This window comes from Drosophila tropicalis, unplaced genomic scaffold, assembly GCF_018151085.1.
Source record: "Drosophila tropicalis isolate 14030-0801.00 unplaced genomic scaffold, ASM1815108v1 contig_1187, whole genome shotgun sequence".
NCBI classification, from domain to species: domain Eukaryota; kingdom Metazoa; phylum Arthropoda; class Insecta; order Diptera; family Drosophilidae; genus Drosophila; species Drosophila tropicalis.
This window is the reverse complement of record NW_027172559.1, coordinates 606,480-628,653: the sequence shown is the minus strand read 5'-3', so window position 1 is coordinate 628,653 and position 22,174 is coordinate 606,480. Positions and strand designations below refer to the sequence as shown.

General features: G+C 37.8%; 6 protein-coding genes and 2 long non-coding RNA genes across 8 annotated transcripts; 3 read left to right on the top strand and 5 right to left on the bottom strand.

Moving 5' to 3' along the window:
- Window positions 1-1,489: 1,489 nt before the first annotated feature.
- Window positions 1,490-3,243, bottom strand: LOC137577017 (probable basic-leucine zipper transcription factor I). The gene is made up of 2 exons (XM_068290379.1): window positions 2,187-3,243; window positions 1,490-2,132 (listed from the first exon to the last, which is right to left on the bottom strand). The coding sequence occupies exons 1-2, from the start codon at window positions 3,205-3,207 to the stop codon at window positions 1,552-1,554; spliced, it is 1,602 nt and encodes a 533-aa protein (XP_068146480.1). The 5' UTR covers window positions 3,208-3,243; the 3' UTR covers window positions 1,490-1,551.
- A 1,248-nt stretch (window positions 3,244-4,491) lies between these two features.
- Window positions 4,492-5,033, top strand: LOC137575190 (uncharacterized). Its single transcript, XR_011032128.1, has 3 exons — window positions 4,492-4,614; window positions 4,668-4,844; window positions 4,908-5,033. It is a non-coding gene; the product is annotated as an uncharacterized lncRNA (long non-coding RNA).
- A 544-nt stretch (window positions 5,034-5,577) lies between these two features.
- On the bottom strand, window positions 5,578-6,664 carry LOC137576040 (tropomyosin alpha-1 chain-like). The gene is made up of 2 exons (XM_068288891.1): window positions 5,761-6,664; window positions 5,578-5,709 (listed from the first exon to the last, which is right to left on the bottom strand). Exons 1-2 carry the CDS (start codon window positions 6,630-6,632, stop codon window positions 5,625-5,627), a joined length of 957 nt encoding a protein of 318 aa, XP_068144992.1. The 5' UTR covers window positions 6,633-6,664; the 3' UTR covers window positions 5,578-5,624.
- Window positions 6,665-8,296: 1,632 nt separating this feature from the next.
- Window positions 8,297-10,049, bottom strand: LOC137576960 (probable basic-leucine zipper transcription factor I). The gene is made up of 2 exons (XM_068290312.1): window positions 8,994-10,049; window positions 8,297-8,939 (listed from the first exon to the last, which is right to left on the bottom strand). The coding sequence occupies exons 1-2, from the start codon at window positions 10,012-10,014 to the stop codon at window positions 8,359-8,361; spliced, it is 1,602 nt and encodes a 533-aa protein (XP_068146413.1). The 5' UTR covers window positions 10,015-10,049; the 3' UTR covers window positions 8,297-8,358.
- Window positions 10,050-11,298: 1,249 nt separating this feature from the next.
- Window positions 11,299-11,840, top strand: LOC137575195 (uncharacterized). The gene is made up of 3 exons (XR_011032129.1): window positions 11,299-11,421; window positions 11,475-11,651; window positions 11,715-11,840. It is a non-coding gene; the product is annotated as an uncharacterized lncRNA (long non-coding RNA).
- A 544-nt stretch (window positions 11,841-12,384) lies between these two features.
- Window positions 12,385-13,471, bottom strand: LOC137576057 (tropomyosin alpha-1 chain-like). Its single transcript, XM_068288915.1, has 2 exons — window positions 12,568-13,471; window positions 12,385-12,516 (listed from the first exon to the last, which is right to left on the bottom strand). The coding sequence occupies exons 1-2, from the start codon at window positions 13,437-13,439 to the stop codon at window positions 12,432-12,434; spliced, it is 957 nt and encodes a 318-aa protein (XP_068145016.1). The 5' UTR covers window positions 13,440-13,471; the 3' UTR covers window positions 12,385-12,431.
- Window positions 13,472-14,993: 1,522 nt separating this feature from the next.
- LOC137577086 (probable basic-leucine zipper transcription factor I) lies at window positions 14,994-16,739 on the bottom strand. Its single transcript, XM_068290469.1, has 2 exons — window positions 15,683-16,739; window positions 14,994-15,628 (listed from the first exon to the last, which is right to left on the bottom strand). Exons 1-2 carry the CDS (start codon window positions 16,701-16,703, stop codon window positions 15,048-15,050), a joined length of 1,602 nt encoding a protein of 533 aa, XP_068146570.1. The 5' UTR covers window positions 16,704-16,739; the 3' UTR covers window positions 14,994-15,047.
- A 966-nt stretch (window positions 16,740-17,705) lies between these two features.
- Tbc1d15-17 (TBC1 domain family member 15/17) lies at window positions 17,706-20,756 on the top strand. The gene is made up of 4 exons (XM_068290301.1): window positions 17,706-17,888; window positions 17,981-18,899; window positions 18,964-19,458; window positions 19,528-20,756. Exons 1-4 carry the CDS (start codon window positions 17,754-17,756, stop codon window positions 20,157-20,159), a joined length of 2,181 nt encoding a protein of 726 aa, XP_068146402.1. The 5' UTR covers window positions 17,706-17,753; the 3' UTR covers window positions 20,160-20,756.
- The last annotated feature ends 1,418 nt before the right edge of the window (window positions 20,757-22,174 follow it).

Sequence of the window (22,174 nt, the reverse complement as noted above, 5' to 3'; positions counted from 1 at the left end):
TTTTTATTTAGTTTTTTAACATATCTCAAAAGTTTCTTAAACTACGTTTGGTTCAACGACTTCTTGGCAGTTGAGTTCCCATATCTGGTGGGTACTTCTTTGTTTATTTCTTTTCGAAGGTGTTTGATTGTCGTTGAGCTATTTTCGGAAACATTTCATAAAACGTGACTAAGTGTATGTGGGTCAGTATACTAAACTATTTAATCTTAATTACTAATGGTACACATAGCAATGTTTACTTGTTAGACCGTAAGTTAAGGGAAATATAACTATGTCCGGATTTCAGTTCTTGTTGCCGTGTATTCTTTAGATAGGTTTTCAGGATAGAGAACCAAATCTGAGGCTGTTTCTTTCATAAAACTTTTTCTTTCTCCCCAAAAGTAGGCTTCGTCCTTATTCGTTCTTATTTTCTTCACAATTCAAGCGGACAGACGGCAGACGGACATGGCTGGATCGACTCAGCTGTTGATGCTGATCAGGAATATATAAACTTCCTTCTGCTTTCATTCAATTTCAGAACCCCCCCCTTGCCCATAAGGTTGCTCTACTCTTATCGTCAAATCAGCGATAAAAAAGATTTTATATTTTTATTTACTTTTATATACTAAGCTTTATATAACTTAGCGACACGCCCTTATAATGTTCATTGGTTATTCTTGATTACTATCAGAACATATCAGAATTTTCAGCTCTTTCTGATGTGTTAAATCACAGTATAAAACGGATTGCGATTGACAATTTGGATATGTTCTTTTAAACAAGTTAACGCATCAGAAATGGATCTATTGTGGGTTGTTATTTTCATTGTGATTTTCGTTAAAGAACTACAAGGATATACTTACGAATTTATCTTAGATGATCCAGAAATTTTCGGTAAATGTTCTCATCAACCCGAATACATTTTGCCTATAGACGAATTGTATGACTTATCGAATTGTATGACTTATCGGACCTTACTAGAGTAATGGACAATGATATTGTAAATATATCAGGCAATTTTTCCATAGCCTCTACATGGAAAATTGAGCCAACTGATCGCATAAAGGTAAGACAATATCGCAAATAAAGTAATTCCAAAAATTAAGGATATTTCCATTCCACCTATGTATAATTTATTATTTATTTAGGCATATGTCTCTGCGTACCATTGGGAAGTGGGGGTATGGCAACCAACGATCTACAACATCATAATTTCAGATCTATACGAGGCGTTTAATGACCCACAAAATTGTTTTTACACTTACTTCACCAAACACATAATCAACAAGGACACAATGAAGGAAAAATGTGTCTATTATCCTGGTGTAAGCATCCGTAATCAAATATTTAAAGGTCGAATTTCAAATTTTGAATTAATTTCATTTTAGACAAAGTATTTCTTGGAGCCCTATGATTTTTGTTTTAAATTAAATTCGCATGGACTGCCCTTAAATGGTCGTTATAAAGCCGAATTTAAATATGAAGTCTACGACAAGAAAAATCGAAAACGTCCAATCGCAGTTTGATTTATTTGTACGGGAGAACTTATTAGGCAATAAAAACAGAAATACTTCAGTAAGCCTCTAATTGCGGGACAGCTCCATTCCAGACTCTCCAAGATTCTTCTTCACGGGGAATTTGATGATTTGGTGGAGAATCTTGGTATCTTTGTTGTTGTGATGATGGCGGTGTAGGTAAGTACGATCTAGGAGCAGGATGGTGGGGTATATTTTGAGGCTTCTTGTGCTTACAAGCTTTTTGCGTTGGGGATGAATGTCTAGGTCCTGGATGCACGGGAGCAGATTGCTTGGGACTATGCAGATGAGGTCCTAAATGACCATGATTTTCTGAATAACCGTGAGCTTCTGGTTTGTATTGTTGGTGTGGTGCGACGTTCCAATTTTGATGTTGAATATTAGACTGATGTTCGCTTTTCTGAGGAGGGGCAGGACGAGATTCATGGGGGATGGATCGATAGTCTTCCGGCTGGTGCTTAGGTGCTGGAGCTGGAACGGATTGATATGGAGACACTGTTTGCCAGGGTAGAGGTTCCCGCCAAGAGACCGGGTTTTTCTCAACGGGTTGATATGGTTTGTTGGATTTCGGTTTGGGTTCAGGCGACTCGGCATAGGCACTAACACGACGAACTTCACCTGGAATAAAATTGACCTTAATTTCAAATTTATGGTGAGTATGAGTGTTCTTACCTTTTTGGGGTTCCGCGATGCTCCAAACCTGAACTAAGTCCACAGGTTTAATATGAGGCTGAGCGTGAGATGTCTGGTGGCTGTAGGATTGAGGATGCGATTGTTTTGGTGGGTTTGGGACGGCTTGTGGTTTCAATTGATGCTGGGGGTAGACCTCTGCCTGGGGAGGGGAATTGTGACTCTTGGGCTCGTAGATCTCAGGATAATAATCTGGTTCTGGAGAATATTGTGGACGCTTCTCTTGGGATTCCAAATCAAGCTCTATGCGTTTTTGTGAGATGATCAGTTCCTTTAGAGCTCCTTCAATCTCCCAAGTGTTTAATGGTTTCAGATGTTTCACTGCTGCTGTCAGTCTGTCCAGGCCGATCGTCTGAGTGTTATTTAAATCCTTTAATTGATGCTCCAAGATACTCAACTTGGCATTCGTATTATCACTGACATCCTTGATCCGGCCCAAGTTCTTCAGTTCTACTTCAATATTGATTTGAGACGTCTCAAGGCTATCAAAGGAACACTGGAGACCATTTAGCTGGGGGAGAATGGCTCGGGTTACCAGTCTGGTCAACTGATCAATGCTTTGGTCAATGCCACGAGCACTGTTCACCACATGACGTTGAAAACCTTGTAGTTTTTGTTCAAGGCTTACAATCAACTGCTTAGTACCTTCTTGGAGTTGGGCCAATCCTCTCAATTCCTTGCCAGTGATCTCGGCATGGGCTTCTCCGTTCACCGAAATCTTTTTGAACGCTTCAAGTAACACCTCTGACTTGGCATCCTCAAAGGCAATCTGTTTGGCAAGTAGTTCTTCGATCTGTGCGACTGCATCCAGAGCCTTCCTCTGCTCTTCGAGATTCGACTTGATCTGGCCGTTAACTGTGTCAATGTGCTTCAGGAGATTGTTGGTTTCACCCAGTTCCTCGGCCGCCTGTTTCAACCATTCGTCAATGCCCTGCTCCACAAGGGCGGAGCTGAGGGTAAAGTAATTGACCAAAACAAGAATAGCTACAAGCTGAACTTTCATCTTTCCCAATTGAAGTTGCAAGTGCAAGTGTCTTTTGTCAGTCTCCGTCTTGGTTTAAATATGTTTTGACCCCAAAGAACACGTGTGTTTACTGAGCATTATCAATCGCATGTTGAGTGATTTCTTTTAAATTTCAAACTCTTTGATTGTTAAACGAATGTTAAACCGGGAAAGCACGAACTTAGATGAATTGTGTTATTATAATTATTATTATAATTCTCGAAATTGAAACACCAAAAGCAATGATAAAGTTGAAGAATGATTTACATCGCCAATCGCAGATTATTTGGCATCAAGCCGAGAATTTCATTGTGACATTACTTATTTTCAATGGCTGTAAAGGTTTATAGTAGATTTAAGCAATGAATCAATTATTATTTAATTATTTAAGCCCAGCCATTTTGATCTGTTGTGTCAGTGGTTTGACCGATTTTTAAAAGCTTTGTGCGCTTGAAGTTTCTTAGTGAGTGAATAAGTGTATTGTATTTGGTATACCGTAACTAATTTTTTGCAGATTTACTCAAGATTTAATGCAAATAGGTTTAACTAAAGTGGAATTCGTGCAAAATTGTTTTGGTGGTATTTTTAGCTCGTAGTTGTATTTAAATGCTTCATGCAGCTCCATGATTACGTATACGCAGTGTCCCCTAAACTATTTTGTACCATTTGTTACCAAGATTAAACAAGTTTTGAAAATTTGTGTCCTCGCAGTAATACTCCCTGAATAATATTCTTGGCTGTGTCATTTCATTCTTGTATAACCTTTTATTTTTTTTGTCACTTTGTGGGTTATTATTTTTGGACCCAAAAAACATCAAGATTACCAACGATGTGATTTATTTATTCTTATCAGTTTGTGTGCTATTGATGTTGTATTTGAAATGAAAGAATTGAAGCGAATCGGTCAAAGGGGAGTGTCTATTACCTTAATCTATTTACGTCTAAAATATCTAAAATCTTGCCAAAGGTTTAATTATTAATTATATGCTTGCCGTTACATAAATAACTCAACACCACTCCCCAATAATGTTAATTGGACTCTGCTGATAGCAATTAACATAAATGTAATTATTTCAATTGTTTTCTATATATATATATAAGCCGATGTCGACTGTTAATAGAAATTATTCCAATTGAAAAGTTAACGCATTAAAAATGTTTCACATTTTAGTAGTTCTTTTCGTCCTGATTTTCGTTCGTGATTTGCAAGGAACAATTTTTGAATTTTTACTGGATGATCCGGAAGTTATACGAAAATGTGAGAAACAACCCAAAAACGTTTTAGCTCCAGAAGCCATGTTTAATTTTTCGGAGTTTCATGGAATAATGGACAATGATATTGTAAATTTATCAGGCAATTTATCCGTTGCCTCTACATGGAATATTGAGCCAACTGATCGCTTAGAGGTAGGAAAAAGTTAACAAATTTTTATTCTACAAATAATAAATGATTTATTTAGGGACACATCTCTGCGTACCATTGGGAAGTAGGGGTATGGCAACCAACGATCTACAACATAATCATTTCAGATCTGTGCGAGGCGTCTAACAATCCAGAAAATTATTTTTACATTTACTTTACCAAACACATAATCAACAAGGACACAATGAAGGAAAAATGTGTCTATTATCCTGGTGTAAGTTTTCATACACAAATATACAAAGGTCGAATTTCAAATTTTGAATTAATTTCATTTTAGACAAAGTATTTCTTCGAACCCTATGATTTTCGTTTTAATATAACTTCCCAAGGATTACCCTTTAATGGGCGTTATAAGGCCGAAGTGAAAATTGACGTCTACGATAACCAAAATCGAAAACGTCCTTTCACAGTTTGTCTTATGGCTACGGGTGAATTTATAAAGGCGGGTCAAGGTTTCAAAGCCCAAAAATAATAAAATTTTCAAACATTTTTTGTGACGATATGAATAATCTGTAAATAAACATGTTGTTAATTAATATTTAAATTCTTAAGTATCATTGAAAATATGTGGAATTCTTTATATCAGTGGTGGGTACGGCCCATTCCCCGATGAAAATAGATGATTCTCGGTATTAAATCTGTATAAAAATCGGTTCAATCTTATTTGAGTAGACGGAAAGGGGCGTAGCGAAAATTGGAAGTAAACTTGATCGCTGCACATACTACACAAGTCTACGTACCAAACTTGGTGGCTCTAGCTTTTATAGTCTCCGAGATTTAGGTGTTCATACGGACGGACAGACGAACGGGCATGACTAGATCGACTCGGCTCTGGATGCTGATCAAGAATACATATACTTTATGGCGATTTTTCAAAGCAGGTTGTAATGCATGAAATAATAATTTCATTTCTTTAAATGTTACAGATTAAAAATAAAATAAACAAATTTTAAATCATTATCATATCTTTATTTAGGTTTTAGAAATGTTTTCATCAGTTTTCGTCCTTGCCATACAGCAATTTGTGAAGTTGGGCAGCTTCTTCAGCAGATGCGTAGCTGACCTGCTCCTGTTGGAAACTGAAAGAATACGTTAGCAACTACTTGTTTATTTCAAAATAGAAAACTCACCCGAAGGATTGTCCATAATCTGGTTGGGGTGGTGTCCATATGTTCTCCGGTTTGGATGGTTTGTTGGGATGTTTCCATTTGTTGCAGTCCTTGAGAATCCTTTCAATAATTTGCTGGTTGCCCAGCAACTCAGCCAGTTTCTTGTCGAGATGTCCCACGCCCACTTCAACCTCATGCACGGACACTGAGATGCCAGTCAATCGTTGATTTTGGGTGTAGTTCAGTTGTTGAAGACTCTGCTCCAAGTGGTCTACCTTGTAGTTGGCTCTGCCAGCCAATTCATTCAGTTCATCCAAATATAAAGCCTTCTGTTCAATGTTCTTCTGGGTCGATTCCAGTTTCTTCGCCGTCCGATCTAGTGAAACCAATTTCTCTATAATGGATTGCTTAAGCAACTTGTTGAGATCGTCTAAACGCTTTTCCACCGACTTGGATACGCCCTTGATGTCGTTTTCATATTTGTTTTGATTGGCATCCACTTTTCCAATTACTTCCTTGATCTGGAGTTCAACCTTGCCCAGATTTTGTAGTGCCTTATCGTTCTTTGCTTCGAAGGAACGTATATTGGCGGTGAGGTTCTTCACCCCACTTGCAGTCAGTTGGAAGCTGTGGGCAGTGTCGTTTTGAATCTTAACCAAACCCTCCTCGAGACGGGTGATACCCTCCAACTGTTCGCGCTGCTGCTTGATTTTCACTTCAATGCCCTTTTGGGAGTTGCTTAAATCATGAACTTTGTGGTTTAGTTTCCTCAACTCCTCATCGCCCTTCTTAAGAAGCTCAAGGATTTCGTGATCCTTCTTTTGCGCCTTATCCTCAGCTAAGGTCAGAGCAGCAGAGATGCACAGAATCGACAGGACGATTGGGATCCTCATGGTGAATGTGTGTGAAGTGTTTTGGTCGAGTGTCAACCTAAATATGTTATGAGTAAAATTGTTAACTGCGGTATAAATAGTTTCAGATTCTCACACCTGGCACGTGTTTCTGTTTTGGTTTTAATATTATCTACTACAAAATGAAGAAACCACAGAAGGTAGAAACATTTTCTATATTTTTTATTTAGTTTTTTAACATATCTCAAAAGTTTCTTAAACTACGTTTGGTTCAACGACTTCTTGGCAGTTGAGTTCCCATATCTGGTGGGTACTTCTTTGTTTATTTCTTTTCGAAGGTGTTTGATTGTCGTTGAGCTATTTTCGGAAACATTTCATAAAACGTGACTAAGTGTATGTGGGTCAGTATACTAAACTATTTAATCTTAATTACTAATGGTACACATAGCAATGTTTACTTGTTAGACCGTAAGTTAAGGGAAATATAACTATGTCCGGATTTCAGTTCTTGTTGCCGTGTATTCTTTAGATAGGTTTTCAGGATAGAGAACCAAATCTGAGGCTGTTTCTTTCATAAAACTTTTTCTTTCTCCCCAAAAGTAGGCTTCGTCCTTATTCGTTCTTATTTTCTTCACAATTCAAGCGGACAGACGGCAGACGGACATGGCTGGATCGACTCAGCTGTTGATGCTGATCAGGAATATATAAACTTCCTTCTGCTTTCATTCAATTTCAGAACCCCCCTTGCCCATAAGGTTGCTCTACTCTTATCGTCAAATCAGCGATAAAAAAGATTTTATATTTTTATTTACTTTTATATACTAAGCTTTATATAACTTAGCGACACGCCCTTATAATGTTCATTGGTTATTCTTGATTACTATCAGAACATATCAGAATTTTCAGCTCTTTCTGATGTGTTAAATCACAGTATAAAACGGATTGCGATTGACAATTTGGATATGTTCTTTTAAACAAGTTAACGCATCGGAAATGGATCTATTGTGGGTTGTTATTTTCATTGTGATTTTCGTTAAAGAACTACAAGGATATACTTACGAATTTATCTTAGATGATCCAGAAATTTTCGGTAAATGTTCTCATCAACCCGAATACATTTTGCCTATAGACGAATTGTATGACTTATCGAATTGTATGACTTATCGGACCTTACTAGAGTAATGGACAATGATATTGTAAATATATCAGGCAATTTTTCCATAGCCTCTACATGGAAAATTGAGCCAACTGATCGCATAAAGGTAAGACAATATCGCAAATAAAGTAATTCCAAAAATTAAGGATATTTCCATTCCACCTATGTATAATTTATTATTTATTTAGGCATATGTCTCTGCGTACCATTGGGAAGTGGGGGTATGGCAACCAACGATCTACAACATCATAATTTCAGATCTATACGAGGCGTTTAATGACCCACAAAATTGTTTTTACACTTACTTCACCAAACACATAATCAACAAGGACACAATGAAGGAAAAATGTGTCTATTATCCTGGTGTAAGCATCCGTAATCAAATATTTAAAGGTCGAATTTCAAATTTTGAATTAATTTCATTTTAGACAAAGTATTTCTTGGAGCCCTATGATTTTTGTTTTAAATTAAATTCGCATGGACTGCCCTTAAATGGTCGTTATAAAGCCGAATTTAAATATGAAGTCTACGACAAGAAAAATCGAAAACGTCCAATCGCAGTTTGATTTATTTGTACGGGAGAACTTATTAGGCAATAAAAACAGAAATACTTCAGTAAGCCTCTAATTGCGGGACAGCTCCATTCCAGACTCTCCAAGATTCTTCTTCACGGGGAATTTGATGATTTGGTGGAGAATCTTGGTATCTTTGTTGTTGTGATGATGGCGGTGTAGGTAAGTACGATCTAGGAGCAGGATGGTGGGGTATATTTTGAGGCTTCTTGTGCTTACAAGCTTTTTGCGTTGGGGATGAATGTCTAGGTCCTGGATGCACGGGAGCAGATTGCTTGGGACTATGCAGATGAGGTCCTAAATGACCATGATTTTCTGAATAACCGTGAGCTTCTGGTTTGTATTGTTGGTGTGGTGCGACGTTCCAATTTTGATGTTGAATATTAGACTGATGTTCGCTTTTCTGAGGAGGGGCAGGACGAGATTCATGGGGGATGGATCGATAGTCTTCCGGCTGGTGCTTAGGTGCTGGAGCTGGAACGGATTGATATGGAGACACTGTTTGCCAGGGTAGAGGTTCCCGCCAAGAGACCGGGTTTTTCTCAACGGGTTGATATGGTTTGTTGGATTTCGGTTTGGGTTCAGGCGACTCGGCATAGGCACTAACACGACGAACTTCACCTGGAATAAAATTGACCTTAATTTCAAATTTATGGTGAGTATGAGTGTTCTTACCTTTTTGGGGTTCCGCGATGCTCCAAACCTGAACTAAGTCCACAGGTTTAATATGAGGCTGAGCGTGAGATGTCTGGTGGCTGTAGGATTGAGGATGCGATTGTTTTGGTGGGTTTGGGACGGCTTGTGGTTTCAATTGATGCTGGGGGTAGACCTCTGCCTGGGGAGGGGAATTGTGACTCTTGGGCTCGTAGATCTCAGGATAATAATCTGGTTCTGGAGAATATTGTGGACGCTTCTCTTGGGATTCCAAATCAAGCTCTATGCGTTTTTGTGAGATGATCAGTTCCTTTAGAGCTCCTTCAATCTCCCAAGTGTTTAATGGTTTCAGATGTTTCACTGCTGCTGTCAGTCTGTCCAGGCCGATCGTCTGAGTGTTATTTAAATCCTTTAATTGATGCTCCAAGATACTCAACTTGGCATTCGTATTATCACTGACATCCTTGATCCGGCCCAAGTTCTTCAGTTCTACTTCAATATTGATTTGAGACGTCTCAAGGCTATCAAAGGAACACTGGAGACCATTTAGCTGGGGGAGAATGGCTCGGGTTACCAGTCTGGTCAACTGATCAATGCTTTGGTCAATGCCACGAGCACTGTTCACCACATGACGTTGAAAACCTTGTAGTTTTTGTTCAAGGCTTACAATCAACTGCTTAGTACCTTCTTGGAGTTGGGCCAATCCTCTCAATTCCTTGCCAGTGATCTCGGCATGGGCTTCTCCGTTCACCGAAATCTTTTTGAACGCTTCAAGTAACACCTCTGACTTGGCATCCTCAAAGGCAATCTGTTTGGCAAGTAGTTCTTCGATCTGTGCGACTGCATCCAGAGCCTTCCTCTGCTCTTCGAGATTCGACTTGATCTGGCCGTTAACTGTGTCAATGTGCTTCAGGAGATTGTTGGTTTCACCCAGTTCCTCGGCCGCCTGTTTCAACCATTCGTCAATGCCCTGCTCCACAAGGGCGGAGCTGAGGGTAAAGTAATTGACCAAAACAAGAATAGCTACAAGCTGAACTTTCATCTTTCCCAATTGAAGTTGCAAGTGCAAGTGTCTTTTGTCAGTCTCCGTCTTGGTTTAAATATGTTTTGACCCCAAAGAACACGTGTGTTTACTGAGCATTATCAATCGCATGTTGAGTGATTTCTTTTAAATTTCAAACTCTTTGATTGTTAAACGAATGTTAAACCGGGAAAGCACGAACTTAGATGAATTGTGTTATTATAATTATTATTATAATTCTCGAAATTGAAACACCAAAAGCAATGATAAAGTTGAAGAATGATTTACATCGCCAATCGCAGATTATTTGGCATCAAGCCGAGAATTTCATTGTGACATTACTTATTTTCAATGGCTGTAAAGGTTTATAGTAGATTTAAGCAATGAATCAATTATTATTTAATTATTTAAGCCCAGCCATTTTGATCTGTTGTGTCAGTGGTTTGACCGATTTTTAAAAGCTTTGTGCGCTTGAAGTTTCTTAGTGAGTGAATAAGTGTATTGTATTTGGTATACCGTAACTAATTTTTTGCAGATTTACTCAAGATTTAATGCAAATAGGTTTAACTAAAGTGGAATTCGTGCAAAATTGTTTTGGTGGTATTTTTAGCTCGTAGTTGTATTTAAATGCTTCATGCAGCTCCATGATTACGTATACGCAGTGTCCCCTAAACTATTTTGTACCATTTGTTACCAAGATTAAACAAGTTTTGAAAATTTGTGTCCTCGCAGTAATACTCCCTGAATAATATTCTTGGCTGTGTCATTTCATTCTTGTATAACCTTTTATTTTTTTTGTCACTTTGTGGGTTATTATTTTTGGACCCAAAAAACATCAAGATTACCAACGATGTGATTTATTTATTCTTATCAGTTTGTGTGCTATTGATGTTGTATTTGAAATGAAAGAATTGAAGCGAATCGGTCAAAGGGGAGTGTCTATTACCTTAATCTATTTACGTCTAAAATATCTAAAATCTTGCCAAAGGTTTAATTATTAATTATATGCTTGCCGTTACATAAATAACTCAACACCACTCCCCAATAATGTTAATTGGACTCTGCTGATAGCAATTAACATAAATGTAATTATTTCAATTGTTTTCTATATATATATATAAGCCGATGTCGACTGTTAATAGAAATTATTCCAATTGAAAAGTTAACGCATTAAAAATGTTTCACATTTTAGTAGTTCTTTTCGTCCTGATTTTCGTTCGTGATTTGCAAGGAACAATTTTTGAATTTTTACTGGATGATCCGGAAGTTATACGAAAATGTGAGAAACAACCCAAAAACGTTTTAGCTCCAGAAGCCATGTTTAATTTTTCGGAGTTTCATGGAATAATGGACAATGATATTGTAAATTTATCAGGCAATTTATCCGTTGCCTCTACATGGAATATTGAGCCAACTGATCGCTTAGAGGTAGGAAAAAGTTAACAAATTTTTATTCTACAAATAATAAATGATTTATTTAGGGACACATCTCTGCGTACCATTGGGAAGTAGGGGTATGGCAACCAACGATCTACAACATAATCATTTCAGATCTGTGCGAGGCGTCTAACAATCCAGAAAATTATTTTTACATTTACTTTACCAAACACATAATCAACAAGGACACAATGAAGGAAAAATGTGTCTATTATCCTGGTGTAAGTTTTCATACACAAATATACAAAGGTCGAATTTCAAATTTTGAATTAATTTCATTTTAGACAAAGTATTTCTTCGAACCCTATGATTTTCGTTTTAATATAACTTCCCAAGGATTACCCTTTAATGGGCGTTATAAGGCCGAAGTGAAAATTGACGTCTACGATAACCAAAATCGAAAACGTCCTTTCACAGTTTGTCTTATGGCTACGGGTGAATTTATAAAGGCGGGTCAAGGTTTCAAAGCCCAAAAATAATAAAATTTTCAAACATTTTTTGTGACGATATGAATAATCTGTAAATAAACATGTTGTTAATTAATATTTAAATTCTTAAGTATCATTGAAAATATGTGGAATTCTTTATATCAGTGGTGGGTACGGCCCATTCCCCGATGAAAATAGATGATTCTCGGTATTAAATCTGTATAAAAATCGGTTCAATCTTATTTGAGTAGACGGAAAGGGGCGTAGCGAAAATTGGAAGTAAACTTGATCGCTGCACATACTACACAAGTCTACGTACCAAACTTGGTGGCTCTAGCTTTTATAGTCTCCGAGATTTAGGTGTTCATACGGACGGACAGACGAACGGGCATGACTAGATCGACTCGGCTCTGGATGCTGATCAAGAATACATATACTTTATGGCGATTTTTCAAAGCAGGTTGTAATGCATGAAATAATAATTTCATTTCTTTAAATGTTACAGATTAAAAATAAAATAAACAAATTTTAAATCATTATCATATCTTTATTTAGGTTTTAGAAATGTTTTCATCAGTTTTCGTCCTTGCCATACAGCAATTTGTGAAGTTGGGCAGCTTCTTCAGCAGATGCGTAGCTGACCTGCTCCTGTTGGAAACTGAAAGAATACGTTAGCAACTACTTGTTTATTTCAAAATAGAAAACTCACCCGAAGGATTGTCCATAATCTGGTTGGGGTGGTGTCCATATGTTCTCCGGTTTGGATGGTTTGTTGGGATGTTTCCATTTGTTGCAGTCCTTGAGAATCCTTTCAATAATTTGCTGGTTGCCCAGCAACTCAGCCAGTTTCTTGTCGAGATGTCCCACGCCCACTTCAACCTCATGCACGGACACTGAGATGCCAGTCAATCGTTGATTTTGGGTGTAGTTCAGTTGTTGAAGACTCTGCTCCAAGTGGTCTACCTTGTAGTTGGCTCTGCCAGCCAATTCATTCAGTTCATCCAAATATAAAGCCTTCTGTTCAATGTTCTTCTGGGTCGATTCCAGTTTCTTCGCCGTCCGATCTAGTGAAACCAATTTCTCTATAATGGATTGCTTAAGCAACTTGTTGAGATCGTCTAAACGCTTTTCCACCGACTTGGATACGCCCTTGATGTCGTTTTCATATTTGTTTTGATTGGCATCCACTTTTCCAATTACTTCCTTGATCTGGAGTTCAACCTTGCCCAGATTTTGTAGTGCCTTATCGTTTTTTGCTTCGAAGGAACGTATATTAGCGGTGAGGTTCTTCACCCCACTTGCAGTCAGTTGGAAGCTGTGGGCAGTGTCGTTTTGAATCTTAACCAAGCCCTCCTCGAGACGGGTGATACCCTCCAACTGTTCGCGCTGCTGCTTGATTTTCACTTCAATGCCCTTTTGGGAGTTGCTTAAATCATGAACTTTGTGGTTTAGTTTCCTCAACTCCTCATCGCCCTTCTTAAGAAGCTCAAGGATTTCGTGATCCTTCTTTTGCGCCTTGTCCTCAGCTAAGGTCAGAGCAGCAGAGATGCACAGAATCGACAGGACGATTGGGATCCTCATGGTGAATGTGTGTGAAGTGTTTTGGTAGAGTGTCAACCTAAATATGTTATGAGTAAAATTGTTAACTGCGGTATAAATAGTTTCAGATTCTCACACCTGGCACGTGTTTCTGTTTTGGTCTTAATATTATCTACCACAAAGTGAAGAAACAACGAAAAACGAAGAAGATAATGCTTGTGTTTATTGATGGGACTACTATTCAGAAGTTTTTAAAAAAACGTTTAAGTTTAATCATAATCTCAAACATTGGCATGACTTCTAAAAAGTGTCTTTAAACTACGCTTGGTTGACCGACTTCTTGGCGGATAAGTTCCCATGTTTGGTATGCATTTCTTTGTTTAAAACTACAATGGCATTTGTAGTTGTCGGTGGTTTGACTTCCGCAAATAGGTAAATTCAATAAAGTATATTCCATGTTTATTTATTGTTAAGACTCTGTAAAGAGTAACGTTTTCTGTTGATTTTACAGATTATAGGATTATATATTTACATATAGATATATTGCATCCCCCCCAAATGCACTGGCCATCTTTGTCTTAATTTCCAAATAGTTCTACGATTCTAAGAGTTAATAATGTATATGAGAGGATTGACATGTGTATGTGATTGTTTAATAGCATGTTTGGAATAATCAAACTCAGTGGACCGCCCTTATAATGTTTAGTGATTAGTGATACTCAAATATGAGTACTATCTAAAAGGCTTTATTCAATGAATAAAATTTAATAATTTTAAGCACTTTCTGACATGCTAACAAGTGTTTAAATCGGCTTGTGATTGTAAACACGGATTAGTTCCTTGGAGGAGGTGAACAAAACGAGAAGCTACGCTTGCCTATGTGACAGGCAGAAGGAAGTTTTTCCGTATTCCGTATGTATTCTTGATCAGTATCAACTGCCGAGTCGATCTAGATATGTCCATCTGTCTGTCCGTCCGTATGAGAGCCTAGATTTCAGAGACTAAAAGAGATAGAGCCACCAAATTTCGCATGTAGGCTCGTTAAGTATGTATAGTGATCGAGTTTATTTACAAATTAATTTAAAAATTTTTGTCCCGCCCATTTCGGCCCCCCGCAATTTAAAAAAGCATTTATCTTAAAGACTATTCTAGCTAGAGACACTATATTTGGTATGTACATTTGCTTGTTAAATGCGCGGATTTTGTAAGTGCCACGCCTCCATCTGCCGCCGTAATTTGAAAAAATGCTATTATCTCCGGTCGTTTTCTACCTTATGTCATCAAATTTGGCACACTTAAATTTGACATACCAACCATTTTGCAAATCGGCCGGGGGTTGGCCATTGACTGAGCGGGATATTCAGTTATGCTTGTAAAGAGGATTTGAACAGATTGAGTTCTAAAGGATTGTACGATAAATCGGATCGCTTTATGTACAGGATGATATTGAAGATATTTTGGGCATGACATAAATTATTTCTCTAGGTGTACATCTCCTCATACTATTGGTAAGTCAGAGATCTACAACAGAATCATACTCTTTAAGTATCGTGCTCGTACTCGTGAAGCAACAAAAAAGAATCGATAATAATTAAATTGTTGGATGCAAATAGAGTTATTTAATATTAAAATATGAAATCTTTAAATATATCAATAAGCCTCTAATTGCGGGACAGCTCCATTCCAGACTCTCCAAGATTCTTCTTCACGGGGAATTTGGTGATTTGGGGGAGAATCTTGGTATCTTTGTTGTTGTGATGATGGCGGTGTAGGTAAGTACGATCTAGGAGCAGGATGGTGGGGTATATTTTGAGGCTTCTTGTGCTTACAAGCTTTTTGCGTTGGGGATGAATGTCTAGGTCCTGGATGCACGGGAGCAGATTGCTTGGGTCTAGGCAGATGAGGTCCTAAATGACCATGATTTTCTGAATAACCGTGAGCTTCTGGTTTGTATTGTTGGTGTGGTGCGACGTTCCAATTTTGATGTTGAATATTAGACTGATGTTCGCTTTTCTGAGGAGGGGCAGGACGAGATTCATGGGGGATGGATCGATAGTCTTCCGGCTGGTGCTTAGGTGCTGGAGCTGGAACGGATTGATATGGAGACACTGTTTGCCAGGGTAGAGGTTCCCGCCAAGAGACCGGGTTTTTCTCAACGGGTTGATATGGTTTGTTGGATTTCGGTTTGGGTTCAGGCGACTCGGCATAGGCACTAACACGACGAACTTCACCTGGAATAAAATTGACCTTAATTTCAGTTTTATGGTGAGTATGAGTGTTCTTACCTTTTTGGGGTTCCGCGATGCTCCAAACCTGAACTAAGTCCACAGGTTTAATATGAGGCTGAGCGTGAGATGTCTGGTGGCTGTAGGATTGAGGATGCGATTGTTTTGGTGGGTTTGGGACGGCTTGTGGTTTCAATTGATGCTGGGGGTAGACCTCTGCCTGGGGAGGGGAATTGTGACTCTTGGGCTCGTAGATCTCAGGATAATAATCTGGTTCTGGAGAATATTGTGGACGCTTCTCTTGGGATTCCAAATCAAGCTCTATGCGTTTTTGTGAGATGATCAGTTCCTTTAGAGCTCCTTCAATCTCCCAAGTGTTTAAAGGTTTCAGATGTTTCACTGCTGATGTCAGTCTGTCCAGGCCGATCGTCTGAGTGTTATTTAAATCCTTTAATTGATGCTCCAAGATACTCAACTTGGCATTCGTATTCTCACTGACATCCTTGATGCGGCCCAAGTTCTTCAGTTCTACTTCAATATTGATTTGAGACGTCTCAAGGCTATCAAAGGAACACTGGAGACCATTAAGCTGGGGGAGAATGGCTCGGGTTACCAGTCTGGTCAACTGATCAATGCTTTGGTCAATGCCACGAGCACTGTTCACCACATGACGTTGAAAACCTTGTAGTTTTTGTTCAAGGCTTACAATCAACTGCTTAGTACCTTCTTGGAGTTGGGCCAATCCTCTCAATTCCTTGCCAGTGATCTCGGCATGGGCTTCTCCGTTCACCGAAATCTTTTTGAACGCTTCAAGTAACACCTCTGACTTGGCATCCTCAAAGGCAATCTGTTTGGCAAGTAGTTCTTCGATCTGTGCGACTGCATCCAGAGCCTTCCTCTGCTCTTCGAGATTCGACTTGATCTGGCCGTTAACTGTGTCAATGTGCTTCAGGAGATTGTTGGTTTCACCCAGTTCCTCGGCCGCCTGTTTCAACCATTCGTCAATGCCCTGCTCCACAAGGGCGGAGCTGAGGGTAAAGTAATTGACCAAAACAAGAATAGCTACAAGCTGAACTTTCATCTTTCCCAATTGAAGTTGCAAGTGCAAGTGTCTTTTGTCAGTCTCCGTCTTGGTTTAAATATGTTTTGACCCCAAAGAACACGTGTGTTTACTGAGCATTATCAATCGCATGTTGAGTGATTTCTTTTAAATTTCAAACTCTTTGATTGTTAAACGAATGTTAAACCGGGAAAGCACGAACTTAGATGAATTGTGTTATTATAATTTTTAGAATTGGTATCTAAATTCAAATAGTTTTTTATTTATATTAAATAATTATCATTTGGACACTACCTTTTCGGGTTGAGTTTAGAATTTGAAGTCCCTATGAATAAAATAAAATTGTATATATGTATCTGTTAATTTAAAACATGATATAATTTATTTTTTGCGATCGCAACATACCAGTAAGTAAAACCAGTAAGATAATTAGCAGAAAAAGCAATTCAAGATTCTCAAAGATCGTGCCTTTTAATTTGCCTAAAAATCCTTTAATTTGTGAGGCTATTTACAATATTCTATTTTTGTATGCTTTATATAAATAATAGATAATATTAAAGATATGTTTCAAAGATTTAGCCAGCCAAAATGGGAGACTTTTATAATTGCATTTGTAGAAAAACGTCGAAAACTAGGATGACCAGACACAAAATATAAAATGATATGAATGAGTTGGCTAAAATAGAGCCTGAAGAAACAAGTTAAATAACTTTTAATTTTCTATTATTAATAGAGTTAATTCGAAAATTTTGTAAACTTTCAAAACTATTTTTAATTAATAAATAATTAAATTATTTAATTGATAATTCAATTTGGAAAGTCGCTTAAGCATTGCTACAAATTTTGCAAAGCTTTCGGTTTTGTGAGTTATTGAAAAAAGACGTTACAACTTAATTCATTTGAATGTGTAAAGATCTAGCCTTAGCTTGAAAAAGGCTAGCCAGTCAGTTTAGCTCTAATTGAGGTGTGACCATTTTTAAAATGTTTGAATCTCTGGCAACGCTGCTCGCTTTGCCACTGTGTAATTGTTTATTAGAACGTAATAGAATCGGATAAGCAGAAAGTTGGGATATGAACGAATCTGTGCGTTTTGAACGCGGCCAAATACAATTGGGAGTCCTATCAAAGTCCCAAGAAGGCGTTGGAGGCATGGTGGCATCGTCGTCATCGTCAACAGAAGAGCAGCCGCCGCAAGGCGCTGGTCATGTAAGCTTTGTTTTTTTTTTTTTTTTTTTTTTTATTTGAACTACGAAATTTGACTGACTCATGCACACCCCTTCATTCATTGTTTTTCACAGCTTGTTTTCACCCACGACGGTGTCTTATTAAAAAAGGCCAGCGCCGAGCATATCACGGAGCTAAATACCAGTGGATCACTCTCTTTGGTGGAATATAAAACAATTAATACAGAAGTGCCACGACGTCGCCTTTTTCTGGAATGGCAGCCAAATGATAGCATCATGATTGCCGACGATAGTCAGGATCAGGGCGATTGGGCACTAGTTGATAGAATATCGGGAAGAACTCGCACCATCTCCGAGTGCCGTGTATTCAATACGAAACCCAGTGAAACAAGCAATGGTGGTGGTGTGGGCGGTGGAACCGGCCCAGGGCGTGCAAAGAGTATGCGCGTCCAGTTGGAGGACTTGGCTAAGGTCGAGGTGCGCCATCGGGGCCAAACAATACGTTTCTTGCGTAAATCCGATGGCGGCATCCACAGTGAATTCTTTTTCCAACATGGCAATGCCGATCTTTTTGTTCGCTCCATGCGGGACCAGCACTGCATTGATAGTTCCGATTCTGGACGCGGCGGTGGAGAAGAGTATACCATACTAACCACCGAAACGCAGAGGCTTAAGAAAACCTTTGCCGAACTTGACATTGGTGAGATCAAGTCCAGTAAATTACCCCGTGAGAGCTGGCTACCTAATAAACTGGCTGGCTTCTTAGGCAATATACCAGATTATGTTCAGCCGCCGTTCCAACGTTCACCCAAATCACGACCTAGCACTTTAATAACTGGTGATCGCCAAACGTCACCCGATAACTATCAGATTATAGGACTGAGTGGCAGTACCAATAGTGCCTGTTCCTCCAATGGCCAAAGTCGAGGCGAGAGTGCTGATAAATCTCCAGCTGACAGCGAGCTAGAGAACCTAAATGCTCAAGATGAGAAAATAGTTAACAATTTACCCGATCGTCAGAGGGTGCAAAGAGGTTAGTTGGCCCTCAATATTTTACATTCCATTTTGCATTGGATCAATGGATTTCCTTTTTTCAGGCCTGCCGCTTTCTTTAACCCAGTGGCTGGAGTTTCAGACACCAGAAGGTCGCATTTCGGATAGTGATCGAATTAAAGAGCTAATCTTTCGGGGCGGCATTACTGAGAATTTACGTTGTGAGGTTTGGAAATATTTGCTAAACTACTATAACTGGTCGGATAGCCAAGAGGAAAGGATTGAGCGTAGAAAACAAAAGTCTATGGAATACTACAACATGAAAGCCCAGTGGCTGGCCATGACTCCCACACAAGAAGCAAATTTTGTTGGCTACAGAGATCGCAAGTGCCAAATTGAAAAGGACGTAAAGCGAACTGATCGTTCACAGAAATTCTATGCCGGCGACGATAATCCTAATATAGCCCTATTGCAGGGCATTCTTATGACCTATGTGATGTATAACTTTGATTTGGGCTATGTTCAAGGCATGTCCGATTTATTGGCACCAATTCTGGAAATACAAGTTAATGAGGTGGATGCGTTTTGGTGTTTTGTGGGTGAGTATAGGATATGAAATTTAGCTTCTACTGTTTAGTTTTATTTTAATTTTTATAATTATTGTGCAGGTTTCATGAATTTGGTTGTCACCAATTTCGATATGGATCAGGCTGGCATGAAATCTCAATTTGCTCAACTGCGACGACTTATCGAGTTTGCCAATGCTCCACTGTTTGGTTATATGCGTACCCACGATTCGGATAACATGTACTTCTGTTTCCGTTGGCTCCTTGTCTGGTATAAGCGGGAGCTAAGCAATGAGGATGTGCTTAAATTGTGGGAATGCCTATGGACACGCCTGCCTTGCCCAAATTTCCATTTACTCTTCTCGGTTGCAATTCTGGATCAGGAGACAAATATTATTATCGATAGCAAATACGAGTTCACCGAAATATTGAAACATGTCAATGAATTGTCAGGTAACATCGATGTTCAACGCACTTTGGAAATAGCCGAGGCAATCTATTTGCAGCTAAAGGCTTCCGAGACTTTACCTAATGATATACGTCAGATAATTGGAGAACCCTTGTTGCCACCTCTTAATGGTGAAGGCATCGCGGATGATGAGGAGCAGGAGACTGCCTATTCCGATGATGGTTTTGATGAGCTGGTGCGAGAACTCACACCAGAGGAGAAATCGCGACAGCAAGCGCTGTTAGAGGAAGCCTGTGAGCGTTCTTTATTCCTGCAATATATCTAAATCGGATATTGATTGATATTGGAACAACGAAGCCAAAACGCCCTAGGCAAAATGCATGCGCAAATTATTTAGCCTTTAAGACTCAAAGTTTACCAATCAAAGTGAAGTGCTTTAATTGCTGATACACACACACAGATTCAAATTTATATATACATATATATTGAATATTATACATATATTTGTACTTTTTGTATTTATTGTAAGTTTATTCCTCAACCCACCTCCTCTCCTCCTCCTCTTCATCCCCACAACTTTTCATATATTGGCTAGAGCAATTAATCCATTTAAGTGTACCAAAACAAACAAAAAAGTTTCAATTATTTATGGGAATAATTATCAGAAAAAAAAAAGAAACAAAAATTTTATATATCAATTAAGATTACGTCTTGTATGTCGAATTCAATGGAACAAAAAAAACACAAATTACTTTCTGTTTTCTATCGCAATTCAGCGTGCAGCTTTTTGTTGCCTTTTTCTAAGTTTACTCAATTACTGTGAATATATATATATCATACATGCATAAACACAAAACTAATATATACCATTTCAATTGCGTAGTAAAGAGCGCTAAATTGTCCATGCAAACATATAACCAAACACATTGATTTATTTAACATGAAAATAGTGTTCCCATGGGAATAGTTTTGGGGTGTGTGAACAGAGTTATTTCGATGGTGCCGTAATCTCTATTACCCTGCAGTATTTTCTTATATAGACCTATTAAATCTAGTGTAAATTCTATCCTCCGAGGACCTAGATATTTGAATGTTGGATGGATGGTAACAGAATATCCTGCAAACTACTTTTAGACATTCCAAAAGAAGTTCATAACAGTTAATACAATTTGGTAATATGAATTAATACCAAGGTGATTGGAGTCATCTGGCGTTATTAAAAGACGAAAATACGATCTATTGTCATCTTCATTCATCAACTACAAATGGAAAATCTACGATACTAAAAAATAAAACCAGCGATCAGAAGTCATCAAAAGTAGATATCATTAAGTCATTTACCAGTAAAACATTTTTTCATAGTCGTTCTAATATTTTCAAAATATTCTGTTTCTCATAGCTATGGCTAGGCAAATTCAATTTATTGTCGATTTTAGAAGACTCAGTCCGTCGTAATCGTGTTGACCACAAAAATTATCTACTATCATAAATCAGCAAAATTTGAAATTTACCCAACAATATTGAAATTTTTTTTCGCAGTTTTATGGAGCCTGACTGAGTTTCAAAATTAATTCTAGAAGTTTTATCTGAAAATTTCTGAAACACCAAAATATTTAAAAATAAAAATGCAATTTTCAATTGTAATTTTTGAAATTTACTTTTTATATATTTATTTTATTTATCATCAATATCAATAGTTGATGGTTGTTATTTGTTTTGTTGTTGTTGTTGCAGTAGTTGTGTGTTGTTGTGTTGCAGTTGTTATTTATATATATATTTTATTTTTATGTATTATAATTTGTAATTAAGATTTATTACTTACAACTTAAGTATGCAATATATGATTTTGTGTTTTTTGTCGTTTTTTTGTTTAATTCTTTCTTGTGTGTGTGTTTCTTTTCAATGAATCATTCAAATTTTAATTCCTTTTTGTTTTAGTAAATATTTTATTTTTAATTATGCAATGCATTGCTTTGTCAGCAGTCACCACCTCAATAATTAAACGTGCATATTGTTTTCTTATTTCTTTCAATTACATTTAAAATTGATTTAATTAAAAAATTCTATTTTTCAATAAACATTTCTCATTCCTGATTTATCAAGTTTCGCGCACATAATGTTGTCAAACGAATTGCATTACAAAGGAAATACAATACAATTACTTAAAAAAAAATTAAACGCGCATACAAATTACACAAATATAAAATTTAAGACCTATAATGAAAACTGCTTTTTCGTTTTTACTAATTACAAATTTAAAATAATATTAAAAGCAAATTACATAGACTGAAGGTTTTGGGGGATGGTGGGTGGGCGGGTAAGGGACTCATACACAACATA